Source organism: Sinocyclocheilus anshuiensis, unplaced genomic scaffold, assembly GCF_001515605.1.
Source record: "Sinocyclocheilus anshuiensis isolate Anshui unplaced genomic scaffold, SAMN03320099.WGS_v1.1 scaffold185, whole genome shotgun sequence".
NCBI classification, from domain to species: domain Eukaryota; kingdom Metazoa; phylum Chordata; class Actinopteri; order Cypriniformes; family Cyprinidae; genus Sinocyclocheilus; species Sinocyclocheilus anshuiensis.
In genome coordinates, this window is record NW_015539887.1 from 2,622,335 (window position 1) to 2,636,594 (window position 14,260).

Here is a 14,260-nt window from a genome sequence, read left to right on the forward strand (position 1 = left end):
TATTATATTATATTATATTATATTATATTATAGCTCAATTATTTTTTAATATTTGTTTAAGAAGTCTTTTATGCTCACAAAGTCTGCATTTGATCAAAAATACAGAAAATACAATAACATTGTGAAAGATTATTCAAATTTAAAATAAATGTTTTATATTTTAATATATTTTAAAATGTAATTTATGCCTGTGAAGGAAAAAAAAAATTAATTTGCTGATTTGGCAATCAAGCAACATTTCCTCTTTTTATTAATGCTGAAAGCAGATACATTCAGGATTATTTGATGATTAGAATTCATTCATTTATTTGAAGTATATATTTTCATAATAATTCACTGTCACTTTTGATCAATTAAATACATGGTTGCTGAATAAGTATTCATTTATTTTAAACAAAATTAAATCAAACATCGTACTGACCCCAAACTATTATATTATATTATTACAAAAAAATTATTAAAAAGCAAAACCAAGTACCTTCTAGCTGCACCTTCTAGCTCTAACATCATTTTATTGTAATTGACTGACCTCCATCTCTTGTCCTCCTTCAGTGGGTGACCAGGCCATCTTATAGAGCACCACATCTCTGGCAGGATGTGACCAGCTGACCCGGAAACTTTCTGAGGTCACCTCTGATGTCATCAGGCTGAACGGGGCTGGCACAAGCTCTGAATGAGATCAAATCAAACACGGTCAAGCAATCTACGTTCCTTTGCTAAAGTGCAATTAGTTTTTTCACAAAAATGGACAATTATGTTCAAAGTGGTTTACATACAAACTAAAACAGTAGTTAACTGCAAATAATAATAATAATTTCAGTATTTTGTCTTGTGTTCCAGTAAAATATGTAAACATCCTTGCAACAAGATAGATACACTTGAAAATTTGTGTTCTTCTTTTGTGTTCCACAGATGAAAGTCATAAGGCTTTGACATGACATGAAGTCGATTAAATGATGACATAATTTTCATTTTTGGGTGAACTAATCTTTTAATTTTCATTCGGTGAATGAATTCCTGAACATTCTCATTTCCACAGAGCGACCAGCATTTACCATAACAATCACTTTTAAATTCAAACGTATTCCCTAGAAATTTCTCCATGTAACCTGATTACTACAACGACAATGTCAGGACACCCACGGAACAATGAAACTCAGGAAATGAAGGCCCAGATCTATTATAGATTCCAGCAGCCAATCAATATTTACTGAAGGTAACAGCCTGCCTAAAAAGTGATGCTTTGTCCAGAACAGAGAAAGCATCCATTCCCGCTTTCCAGCTGGAGAAAATTGCAGACTCTGTGTGCGGCGAATATTGTAAATTCTGTTGGAGGAGGAAAATACGACAAAATATGCACATACATGTACATGTTAAATCAGCAATGCTGCAAGTAGATGAGATTTGTTTTTGCCGTTCTCATGATAATGAATACCAATGGGCCCTGTCTCTTTTGGACTTGGAAAAATAATTTGCATAAATACACACCTACCGCCCAGCATATGCTGGCATCCTTAACCCTCTGGGGTCCGAGGGTGTTTTGGGGCCTGGAAAAGTTTTGACATGCCCTGACATTTGTGCTTTTTTCAGTTGCTTACAAACATTTGAATGTCTAAAGTTTAATAACACTGTAATCAGCACAAACTGGGCTACAATAATATGTGAGCAGCATGTATGTACGTGATTGTGTTTTTGAGAAAACAACGTTTATGCGTGCTTAGTGAAAAACTACAATTTTAAAGTCACTGAAATAAGGCCATAAAACACATACTGAACATTTAATCACAAGACTTTTGAGAACTGATCTTGAAGTCTAGAGTTTTTGCTCCGCCGGCGGAACTGTCGACCCCAGGGGGTTAACGCAGCCAAAACACAGAATTACTGAATTCACCCATTTAAACATTTTTAAGAAGTTCATTGGCAGGGATCAAACAGTCTTACTTGTATTGAATCCACCACTGAGCGCCTCTGATTGGCCAGCATCGTAGAGAGCAAAAACTGCAACGGTGTACTCTGTTAAGGGTGACAGGTTCTTCAGGTACACATTGGTGACTGGACCCAAATCCACCTGGACAGAAACAAAAAATAATGACACAGCAAATGCAGCAAATATAATGCAGGCCCTTGTAGTTATTTATTCTTAAAGTATTATTTTACTAATATTCAGTAATTCGAATAATTTTATATTAGGGATGCAACGATATTATCAATATCGTGATCGCGATAGCAAATTATCGTGGTCACATGACGATATAAAACGATAGGTCTTCCGGGCAAAAAGTGTAGTTTTTAAAATAAAAAGTCTTTAAAGTTATGCTTTGGCACAGTATCTGTCAAACGACCTAAAACCAAAAGCACAATATGGCTTAATCCCTTCATCAAGTCTGTTTGCACTGTGCGTTTCAAAGCGAAGTGCACAGTACATTTACATGGACATCAGTAATCTAATTATGTACCTTATTCTGAATAAGACAATATTACGATTAAGGTGTTTACATGAGTTGCTTTTAGAATATTCCTTTCATATTCCCGTTTTACGTGTTATAGTACATAGTTCGATTAATGGCACACGTCATTACGTCACCACGTGACGCCATCCGATGTCCCCTCCGTAATTTTACGTATAAACATATAGTTCGTCTTCGTTATGATGCCATATACAGTTTTGGGTGTTTCATTTTTAATTTACTGAAAGCTTCAAGTGCAGTTAATTATTTGTCATGCTATACATGCAAACAGACAACGGCATTGTTGAAGCCATTCTTTTATTTGCCATCAAACGGTTGGCCATGTGTGTCCTGTTGCGAAATGCGACAAAAAGTCCTACACGAAGGTAATAATGTGATTAAGGTGTTTACATGTCTTTACTGCACTTCAATAATGTGACTAAAATAGGAATACTCCACATGTCTTAATTCGATTAGTGTTTACTTCGATTACGACTTTAGCCAGATTAAGGTAATCAAAAATCTCTGTTTACATGGTAGATTCTTAATCAGAGTATTGTCTTAATCGTATTAAAATCGGAGTATTGTTGTCCATGTAAACGTACTGATTGTTTAGGAGATCAGCTCGTGATCTGGTGTTTTCCGCGCCTCAGAACGGCTTCGTTCACAGTGAATGAATGCAGTGAACTAGTTTATTTCACGTGCTGTGAGTTTAGTGCGCGTTTGGGAACACAACAGCCACCAGTTAAGCTTTATTTTTGCGGCAGATGATTACAGCATTTCACTAGATTTGTAGTGAGACGCGTTTTTGTAAACATGTTTTCACTGAAGCTGGAGTTTTCCTTCATAATAAAAGCTCTACTGCTGTTTCCGTCCAAATAAAAGTTTAAAAGTGCAGTACGAGTTGCTGACAGCTAGCGGTTTAAATGCAGTCCAAATTCAAAATATCTCTTTCAAGTTTAGAAATTAGAAAAAAAGTATTGTATTTTCCCTACTTTAGTGTAAAGCAAAAATAATATACCTATGAAATATTCATTTTCATTTATTTTACAGTGCAATTGTTTTACAATATGGCTATTACTGTCATTGTTGTTAATATATTCTAATTTGTTTGGCTTCCTAAAACACCAGTGTGAATGTAATTTAGACTGAGACAGTATATCACAAATAAAAAGAGGGTTGAGTCCCCTTTAAAGTTAAGGTACAAGTCAATTCACTGACTTTTTTCTGACTTAAGTTTTGTTAGTTGAGAAAATGGGTTGGAGCTCTTAATTTAGAACTCTCAAAGTGCATTAGATAGAAGAATTTAACTTTAAAACGTACAAAATGTTCTTTTTTTTCATTTGTATTTTTTTAATATCGCAATGAATATTATCATACCGTGGACGGCATATCGCGATATTATCATATCGTGAGATTTTGATATCGTTAAATCCCTATTTTATATACTATACATCTGATTAACTGAGTGTGACCGTGAATGAGAGCATGTTTGTTTAACAGTGAAACGAGTGCTTGTCATGTATTGTAGGTTGTGCTGTAGTGATCACCTGACTGGTCTGGACACCATCTGTCTTCATATACACGATACGGTAGCCCTTAACCTTACTGGACACTGCGTCCCAGTTGAGTCGCACAGAGCTGTGGTCAACTTCAGTAACCCGCAGGTTACGTGGAGGTCTCAGGGACACTGCAGGAAAACAGGGACTAATGATCAATCACTGACACATACTGAATTTTAAATGACATTGTTACAACATTAAAGTTACAATGATTTTGATGCACTTTTTAACTGCTCATTAATTTTCCTAAAAACACGTTCTGTCCTTGTCTTCCAACTCGAGAATGAGAGCGTGTAAGACAATGTAACATCTTTGAGTTAAACTTGTTTAGCAGGTAATTTTGATTCATTTTAATGAACCAGTTCAAACTGCCAGTTTTAATTACTTTTTTTTTTTTTTCATATATAAAACTATATACAGTAGGATTTAGTAGGATTTTTTTCTTTAATTATACTTTTATTCAGCAAGGATGCATTAAGCTCATCAAAAGTGACCATAAAAACATTTATAATGTTAAATGTTGGGGAAAAAAATTTATAAATGCTAATAAATGTTGTTCTTTTGAACTTTCAATGAATCAAATAATTCTAAAAAAAAAGCATCACGGTTTCACCAGATCAGCATATTAAAATGATTTCTCAAGACCAGTGTTGGGCAGTAACGCATTACTTAGTAACACGTTACTGTAATTTGATTACTTTTTTAGTAACGGAGTAATTTAACGCGTTATAATTTTCAAAATAGTAATTAGAGTATAGTTACAAGCCAAAGTCTCTATACGTTACTGCCGCATTACATTCTGCCATGCCAAACCATGCACGCAGCAGCCGCTTGCTTTAGTTAAAAATAACAGTGTTCTGTGAATGTTGATGCTTTAATAACAAATATTTATCGGGAGCGTGTTTACATGTCTTTACTGCACTTCAATAATGTGACTAAAATAGGAATACTCCACATGTCTTAATTCGATTAGTGTTTACTTTGATTATGACTTTAGCCGGATTAAGGTAATCAAAAATCTCTGTTTACATGGTAGATTCTTAATCAGAGTATTGTCTTAATCGTATTAAAATCGGAGTATTGTTGTCCATGTAAACGTACTGATTGTTTAGGAGATCAGCTCGTGATCTGGTGTTTTCCGCGCCTCAGAACGGCTTCGTTCACAGTGAATGAATGCAGTGAACTAGTTTATTTCACGTGCTGTGAGTTTAGTGCGCGTTTGGGAACACAACAGCCACCAGTTAAGCTTTATTTTTGCGGCAGATGATTACAGCATTTCACTAGATTTGTAGTGAGACGCGTTTTTGTAAACATGTTTTCACTGAAGCTGGAGTTTTCCTTCATAATAAAAGCTCTACTGCTGTTTCCGTCCAAATAAAAGTTTAAAAGTGCAGTACGAGTTGCTGACAGCTAGCGGTTTAAATGCAGTCCAAATTCAAAATATCTCTTTCAAGTTTAGAAATTAGAAAAAAAGTATTGTATTTTCCCTACTTTAGTGTAAAGCAAAAATAATATACCTATGAAATATTCATTTTCATTTATTTTACAGTGCAATTGTTTTACAATATAGACTGAGACAGTATATCACAAATAAAAAGAGGGTTGAGTCCCCTTTAATGTTCAGGTACAAGTCAATTCACTGACTTTTTTCTGACTTAAGTTTTGTTAGTTGAGAAAATGGGTTGGAGCTCTTAATTTAGAACTCTCAAAGTGCATTAGATAGAAGAATTTAACTTTAAAACGTACAAAATGTTCTTTTTTTTCATTTGTATTTTTTTAATATCGCAATGAATATTATCATACCGTGGACGGCATATCGCGATATTATCATATCGTGAGATTTTGATATCGTTAAATCCCTATTTTATATACTATACATCTGATTAACTGAGTGTGACCGTGAATGAGAGCATGTTTGTTTAACAGTGAAACGAGTGCTTGTCATGTATTGTAGGTTGTGCTGTAGTGATCACCTGACTGGTCTGGACACCATCTGTCTTCATATACACGATACGGTAGCCCTTAACCTTACTGGACACTGCGTCCCAGTTGAGTCGCACAGAGCTGTGGTCAACTTCAGTAACCCGCAGGTTACGTGGAGGTCTCAGGGACACTGCAGGAAAACAGGGACTAATGATCAATCACTGACACATACTGAATTTTAAATGACATTGTTACAACATTAAAGTTACAATGATTTTGATGCACTTTTTAACTGCTCATTAATTTTCCTAAAAACACGTTCTGTCCTTGTCTTCCAACTCGAGAATGAGAGCGTGTAAGACAATGTAACATCTTTGAGTTAAACTTGTTTAGCAGGTAATTTTGATTCATTTTAATGAACCAGTTCAAACTGCCAGTTTTAATTACTTTTTTTTTTTTTTCATATATAAAACTATATACAGTAGGATTTAGTAGGATTTTTTTCTTTAATTATACTTTTATTCAGCAAGGATGCATTAAGCTCATCAAAAGTGACCATAAAAACATTTATAATGTTAAATGTTGGGGAAAAAAATTTATAAATGCTAATAAATGTTGTTCTTTTGAACTTTCAATGAATCAAATAATTCTAAAAAAAAAGCATCACGGTTTCACCAGATCAGCATATTAAAATGATTTCTCAAGACCAGTGTTGGGCAGTAACGCATTACTTAGTAACACGTTACTGTAATTTGATTACTTTTTTAGTAACGGAGTAATTTAACGCGTTATAATTTTCAAAATAGTAATTAGAGTATAGTTACAAGCCAAAGTCTCTATACGTTACTGCCGCATTACATTCTGCCATGCCAAACCATGCACGCAGCAGCCGCTTGCTTTAGTTAAAAATAACAGTGTTCTGTGAATGTTGATGCTTTAATAACAAATATTTATCGGGAGCGTGTATGCTGGGGTTTCATAAATGTAATGGAGGAAAAAGTAACGTAACTAGTAATGTAACTAATTACTAATTACTTTTGAAATAAAGTAATCAGAACAATAACGTGATTACTTTTAAAAGGAGTAATCAGTAATTTGATTACATTTTCAGAGTAACTTGCCCAACACTGCTCAAGACTGGAGTAATGACTGCTGAAAATTCAGCTTTGCCATCACAAAAAAAATAAAAAATTTATATTATTATTTAATATAATTATACTTTTACTTTTTAATTATATTTTATCTTTTAAAATACTTTAATAATAAAGTTATTTTAAATTGTAATAATATTTCACAATTTTACTGTTTTTACTGTACCTTGACCTTTTAATGTATTTTTTTATGTATTTTGACCTTTTAGTTACTTTTTAACTGCAGTGTAAATTTAAATATTTTGTGAATATATGAAAATATGCCTTGATTATTGAACTAAAATGTACATCTTAACAGAAGTTTACTCTTTGAATTCAACATTTGGCTACTATGGCTGTTTTGATTAAATCATTTTTGATCTGATAAAAAAAAAACACAATTATAAGCCATTTCAAAATAAATACACACATACTGATTATTATTAAAAGTATATAAAAATATAAAATATTTTATTTATCTATACCACCCAGCCCTATTACTTGGAGCACCTTTAAACACATTTTAGTGTTTATTAATTAATTATTCTGAGTTTAAATGGGCAGCAGAATTCAAAATAGAACCATTAAACATAAAAACAGGTTGGAAAGAAAACTGATTGCATGTTTAAATTTAAAACAGACTGGCTTGGACACTCACTGGTGGTCTCCTGAACAGTAATGGGATCACTGGCCTCCTCTCCGAACATGGCATAGACCGTAACGGTGTACTCTGTGTCAGGAATCATTTCAGTCAGTTCCACATCAGTCACCGACTCATCCACCTTTAGCTGTATCCCAAAAACAACAGCAACACCTTTAGAGCAGCATAAAGGCTACTGAAACACAGATCAAAGTGCAACCAAGGGAACTCAAACGTGATGAATGTTATTCTTCTTCTACGGCTCCCATGAAAAGAGTCTAACAGCAAAGCTACTATTTTGGGGGAAGTGTCATCATGCCGGCACGGGCTTAATGTTTACTCAGACACAGACAGGCACACTCACAAAGACAATTTGCAGCCTCACCTCTCTTTCATCTGTAGTCTCACTTCTCAGTGGAGCGTAAAGGATCATGTACCCAGAAGCCCCTTCTGCATCCCTCCAGCGGGCTCTCATGCTGTTGTCTGTCACGTCGTACACCTCGAGATCACTCACTGTTGGTAGAGCAACTGAGATACACACATACATACAAATCAGACATCCATATTTAACACAGACAGAAGTTTTTTTTGTGTTTGCATGTGTGTGAATGCGAACATTGTAGTCATTTTATAAATCCATATTTTTGTCTTATTTTACAGTAAAAATACTGAAAAAAGTCAGCACCAAATGGCCTTGTGGGCAGCACGCGGACACGTAGCTCGGTTGATTTCATTTAATCTTTAAATTACACTTAAAGTTACATTTTAATATCTTTTTAAAGAATAATTTATCATTTTATTTATTTAAGAATAATAATGCTTAAAATGGAAAAAAATTAAAAATGTAAACATTTAATTTACTTTAATTCATTACATTTTATTTAGTCTATTTTAAATCCAAAATTTATTTCAGAAAACAACTTATAATATCTAACACAATTTAGCTTCTCATTTAAATCTTGCTTTACTGGAAAAAAAATACTGATTAAACTATTTGTTTGTGTGTCTTGAGTATTTTTCAGTTTTGGATGTGCATGTAAAAGATTTGCAAAGATCAGAAGTGTGTTCTGAGTTGGATTCTGTGAAGAGTGTGACTTTGATGGAGTGTGAAGGGAAGCAGAAAATGTTTTCATTCTGGAACAAGCACACATGAACAGTCTTTACAACAATCTTCTACCACAAACCAAAGACTTTAAACATCTTAATCAAACACAAAACGTTTCCGAAGTCAGTTCTGTGTTCTTGAGCTGACTGACATGCATCTGCTCAAAAGTAGTGGTTAGGAAATAAACATACTGTATATTAGAAGGTGATGATAGAATTAGTGTAAAGGGCATTTAGGAAAAAGAAATAGGCATGTGGTTTGTGGGTAATGACTGTTCTACAGTGAAATCGTGTTGAAGGACACGAGCCTGTAACATATGTGATTTGAAATGTTCTGTAGTCAAGGTTGGTCGTGGCAAGTTTAGAATATGACTCACGCGTGATCTCGCTGCCTCTCAGAGCGTCACTCGCTGCGCTGCGGTACACAGCGAACACAGCAATCTCGTATTCAGTCAGAGAGTTCAAATTCTGCAGGACGACTGAATTCTCCATGCCGCCCACCACAATCTGTACAGCAAGACAACAGCGGTTTGTGATGCCTAGCACAGCAGTTTGCAGAATGGTTATGAAAAATAGGACCAAAAAACTCAGCTGTATTTAATAATGTGGCAAAGTGCAGCACATAATATTTATAGTATTGAGCTGACACCCATCACAAAAATGGAAATAGAACAAAAGATAAAAGAGGCACTGAAAAGTATTTTGACATTTAAGCTACAGTTAAAAATGCAATTCTGTCATTCCTCTACATAACAAAATATCAAACGAATTGGGGTTTATTTTTAAGCCACAAAGCACAAAAATGACTTCAAAAACAATGACAATGAATGTTGAACATCTGGAGAACATCAGCTGACATATATAGTAGGACCTCTGACAAAAGGTAATCTATCTTCTAAAATACATTATTTTCTTCAACCTCATGTTGTTCCAAACCTGTACTCATTTATTTGACTGTAAAAAAAAAATCTGTGACATTTACAGTAAAATACCGGCAGCTGTGGTTGCCAGAACTTCACCGTAAAAAATATGGTAGCAACATTTTAGGTTTCACAGACTTAACTTAAATTCACAATAAAATACCGTATTTCATTAACTGATGTAATGTTAATTAACCAACATACTGAAGTACTAATATCTGTTTTGAAACATTGTAATGCACTGATAACCACCAAAAACTGGTGATGATGCGAAAGTTACATGATGAACCAAAGCTCATCACGAACAGCTTTTCTACGAGCTGAGGAGGGCAATACTTATATATCTTCAACAAAAAAACATCAAATATGAAGTGTCATTAAAGGGAATTCTGGGAGTGTCAATTTACGTTTTTTCACTGTAAATTATACAATGACTTTTTCTTTTTCACTTCCAAAAATCGTATTTTTAACAGTATTTTACTGTAAAATTACATTAAATGTAATTACATGTATTCACCGAATATAGTGTGGAAACTTACTGTTAACCAGTTAACAGGTTTTTACTGTAGCATTTTTACAGTCTTTTACTGTTAAAATCACAATAATTTTTTTACAGTATGGGGAAGACAACAGAAGATTGTTTTTTGATCATACAATAAAAGTCAGTGGGGTTAAACGTTGTTCTGAACCTCATAGACTTTCATTATATGGGTCTTTTGTGTTCTACAGAAGAAAGAAATTTATACAGGTTTGGAATGACATAAGGAATGACATAAGAAATGTCTTTTTTGGGTAAACTATCCCTTTAAGTGGCTTTTAGGTTGAAGGTTTTGGATATTTTGTGGCATTGCTAATAGCCGAGTAGCATATTTGAAAGTTGCAATATAGCATTGGTCACCTCTTCCAGAATATCTGCTCCAGTTGGATGGTAAACAACCCGATATTTTTCCACACCGCCAGAGGCACGAGTCCAAGACACACGAAAACTGTGTGCAGTCACCTCAGAAGTGACCAAGTCCTGGGGTGGAGATGCCGTCTCTTCAGTGGAAGAATCTCCTGTCAATCATGAGGGAATCATGAGGCTTTAGATCAGACATCAGATACTGTATCTAAGTTTAAATAGCAATTAAAACACTCACGTTTAATATCTTTGTCTTGTTGTTCCACTCCATCACACACCTTTCTGGTCAGACTGTCCACTATAGTGCTCATGATACTGAAGTCTGCCACATTATAAACGTGTGTTTCCTCTGGTTCAGAGGCGATGGCCTTCAGCTCATTCTCATCAGCATTCTTCACACCTACGCACAACCACACATATTCACACAGGTTTCTGGAATACCTCAAATAAATAACTTGTGTTGATAATATGTCAGTGTTGACTGTCTACAATCTTTTGGCAGATTTTGTGAATACGTATTAATGATAAAATTCATAAATTACTTCTGAAAAGCTCTGCAACATGTCTACATCATCCCTGAGGATGTTTATTTAACACTGGATGGACATTTTTTTACATACTGCATCTATTAAATTCAATGAACACAAAAAAATGCATGAGGATTTTTCAAATACCAATGGCAAATAACTCGACTCCAGCGCTTCTCAGGGTCTGAGCAGGTGGGTTAACGTCATCCTGGGATTTGCCGTCGGTTATCAGAATTCCAATTTTGGGAACATCGCTACGAGCCCCAGACTCGGGTTTGAAGCTGTTCTCCAGGATGTAGGTAAGAGCAAGACCTAGTCAGACCAAAATAGTAAATGAAAGAGTTTCATAAAATAAAGTTACTAAGAAAAAAAAAGTCACAACTGTGAGATATAAAGTTGCCATTACAAAGAATGAAGTCGCAATTAGTCCAACAAATAAAATCACAAATACAAAAAAAAAAATCACAACTGTGAGCTATAAAGGTATAAGAAATATAAAAAATGAAATTATGAGTAATAGTCACCACTGTGAGCTATAACGTCACAATTACAAGAAATAAAGCCGCAATTGTGAGAAATGAAATAGCAAAGAAAGTAAGTCATAATTATGAGATATAAGGATGCAATTCTGAAATATGAAGTTGGATTTCGGAAACATTAAGTTGCAATTACAAAAAGTGAAGTTAATTATAGTATAAACTAGGTGAAGTTAATTGTAGCATAGGAAATAAAGTCACAAATAAAAAAAGTTGAAACTGCAGCAAAGTCACAATTATGAGAAATAAAATCACAATTACAAGAAAGTAAGTCACAATTGTGAGATATAAAGTCACAGTTGCAAAACACTAAGTCACAATTGTGAGATATAAAGTCACAATTACAAGAAACTAAGTCACAATTGTGAAATATAAAATTGCAGTTACAAGACATTAAGTCACAATTGTGAGATATAGTTACAATTACAAGAAATTGTCACAATTGTGAGATAAAATCACAATTGCAAGAAACTAAGTCACAATTGTGAGATATACTTACAATTACAAGAACCTAAGTCACAACTGTGAGATATAAAGTTACAATTACAAGAAACCAAGTCACAATTGTGAGATAAAAATCACAATTACAAGAAACTAAGTCACGACTGTGAAATATAAAATTGCAATTACAGGAAAGTAAGTCACAATTGTGAGATATAAAGTAACAATTATGAGCAATAAAATCAGTTTTGAGAAATAAAAATTGCAATCACGGGAAAGTAAGTCACAACTGTGAGACATAAAGTTGCAATTGTGATTTATGAATTTGCTCTACCACAGTACAATATAAATAGCACCTATAGTGCCTGGTAATGTTGGACTGGGTGGTTAGCATACAAAATGCAGGTTTCTGCACTGAAAAAATATACACAAAAGTGAAATACTAATTTAGTTATTTATTGTCATGCCTACATTAACAATTTGTTGTGCTTTGGATTTGTACTTTGGTGCACTGATCAGACTGGTTATTAACACTTCCACAAGGCACAGTATATCCGTGTCTCTAGAACAATGGAAAAGGTCTGGAAAAGCACAGCACATTACCTGTGAGAGTGTTGCCTCCCTTGTACGGCAGGTTTTTGACAGCATCTATTACTGCATCTTTTGTACTGAAGCCATTCAAGTGCCACTCAATCCGTGGATCGCCGCTGTACTGGGCCAGTCCTAAAACACAAAAAAACACATTCAGGGAACACAATAACACTTTATCAGATCTAAATTAAAAGCAAATTAATATATGATCCATTACTATACATTAATCGAACCCACCTATCCGGGTTTTGTCTATTCCCACATCGAAGGCATTGACCAGGTTTTCAAGGAACATGCGAATCAGATGGAAATTGATTCGCCCAATACTCCAAGATCCATCGACCAGGATGACAATATCCGCAATGGCAGAAGTTGTGCAGACAAACTGATCCACTGGATTATGAGAGATGAACAGAGAGAAAGAGACAACTCTCAAAGAAAGAATGAACCTTGTTGCACATATACAGTCCCACATGTCTATAGATCCAAAAACATTGTCCTCTGAAGAAACAAACAAACCCAGCACCATATCACAAATTACACAGCAGTCTGTTAATGTAGGTACGGTTTTATTGAGCCAATTTGTCATTGCACAAAGTATCATCAGAGGGCAGGGAAGAACATGCTTGATTTATGAACACTCACAATCAACAAAAGCAAAATTATTTTACTCATAATTTTAACAGAGCAGCTTTGGGATCCACACTGGTTAGAGACAACTGATGGCATCTTGAACTCCACAAAATCATGTGTGTGTTTATGTCTCTGCAAGTGTGACGGTAACTCCTGGCAGTCCCACTGTGCAATAACTACATATCCACACACAGAGGGGGTAAAGTGATGAAGTGTCAGTACGGGCAGTAAATCTGAGGAGCGCAGGACCACAGAGCTCAGCAGTGTATCATGGGAGTCTGTTTTGTTCCTCCCTCAATCATTTATTTTCACAGAAGAACTGGCCGTCAAAGGCTTATAGCATGATGCAAGTCATGTCTATAAGAGCATTAGTGTTTGGCACCATCTACAGAGGCTGAAATACAGAACAGGGACATTATCCAAACTCAACTAGTCCTGGACATGAATACAGAGAAATCCATTGACGCAAAGATGGCAGCGAAGAGTAGAGAATTGAGGCTCTTAATCCATTGCTAATGACATATTTCCATAAGCTTAAAAGAGAGTGATTTACATTTTAAAGGGATAGTTCATCCAAAAATTTACAATTTTATTATTATTTCCTCACACTCATGTCATTCCAAACCTGATTGTCATTCTTCCATGGAACATAAAAGGTGAAAAATGTTTTCAGTGTAATTGAAGTGAATAAAGACTTCAAAAAGATGCAAAAGGACCAGAAAGTAGTCCACAGAACTTATATTCCATGTGAATCATATGTTATTTTTGTGTAAGGCACAGACCAAAATGTATTATTCCCAAATAAGCTTTTATTCCAGGGAGTTGCTAAGTATTGAACTCCAGAACCAAATCTCTGATTTGTAAAAAAAAAAAAAAAAAAAAAAAAAAAACCATTTTTAAAAATT

At 34.6% G+C, this 14,260-nt stretch overlaps 1 protein-coding gene across 1 annotated transcript in view; it reads right to left on the bottom strand.

The window, feature by feature from the left end:
• The window catches only part of LOC107685600 (collagen alpha-1(XIV) chain-like), a 131,833-nt gene that overhangs the window by 78,352 nt on the left and 39,221 nt on the right, over positions 1 to 14,260 (bottom strand). The window contains exons 5-15 of the mRNA XM_016482245.1: positions 12,960 to 13,115; positions 12,735 to 12,854; positions 11,302 to 11,466; positions 10,866 to 11,027; positions 10,625 to 10,782; positions 9,184 to 9,313; positions 8,088 to 8,230; positions 7,721 to 7,850; positions 5,983 to 6,122; positions 1,942 to 2,068; positions 530 to 669 (exon numbers count right to left, since the gene is read on the bottom strand). Of these exons, the coding sequence (XP_016337731.1) occupies positions 530 to 669; positions 1,942 to 2,068; positions 5,983 to 6,122; positions 7,721 to 7,850; positions 8,088 to 8,230; positions 9,184 to 9,313; positions 10,625 to 10,782; positions 10,866 to 11,027; positions 11,302 to 11,466; positions 12,735 to 12,854; positions 12,960 to 13,115 (1,571 nt within the window). The remainder of the gene's footprint in view (positions 1 to 529; positions 670 to 1,941; positions 2,069 to 5,982; positions 6,123 to 7,720; positions 7,851 to 8,087; positions 8,231 to 9,183; positions 9,314 to 10,624; positions 10,783 to 10,865; positions 11,028 to 11,301; positions 11,467 to 12,734; positions 12,855 to 12,959; positions 13,116 to 14,260) is intronic.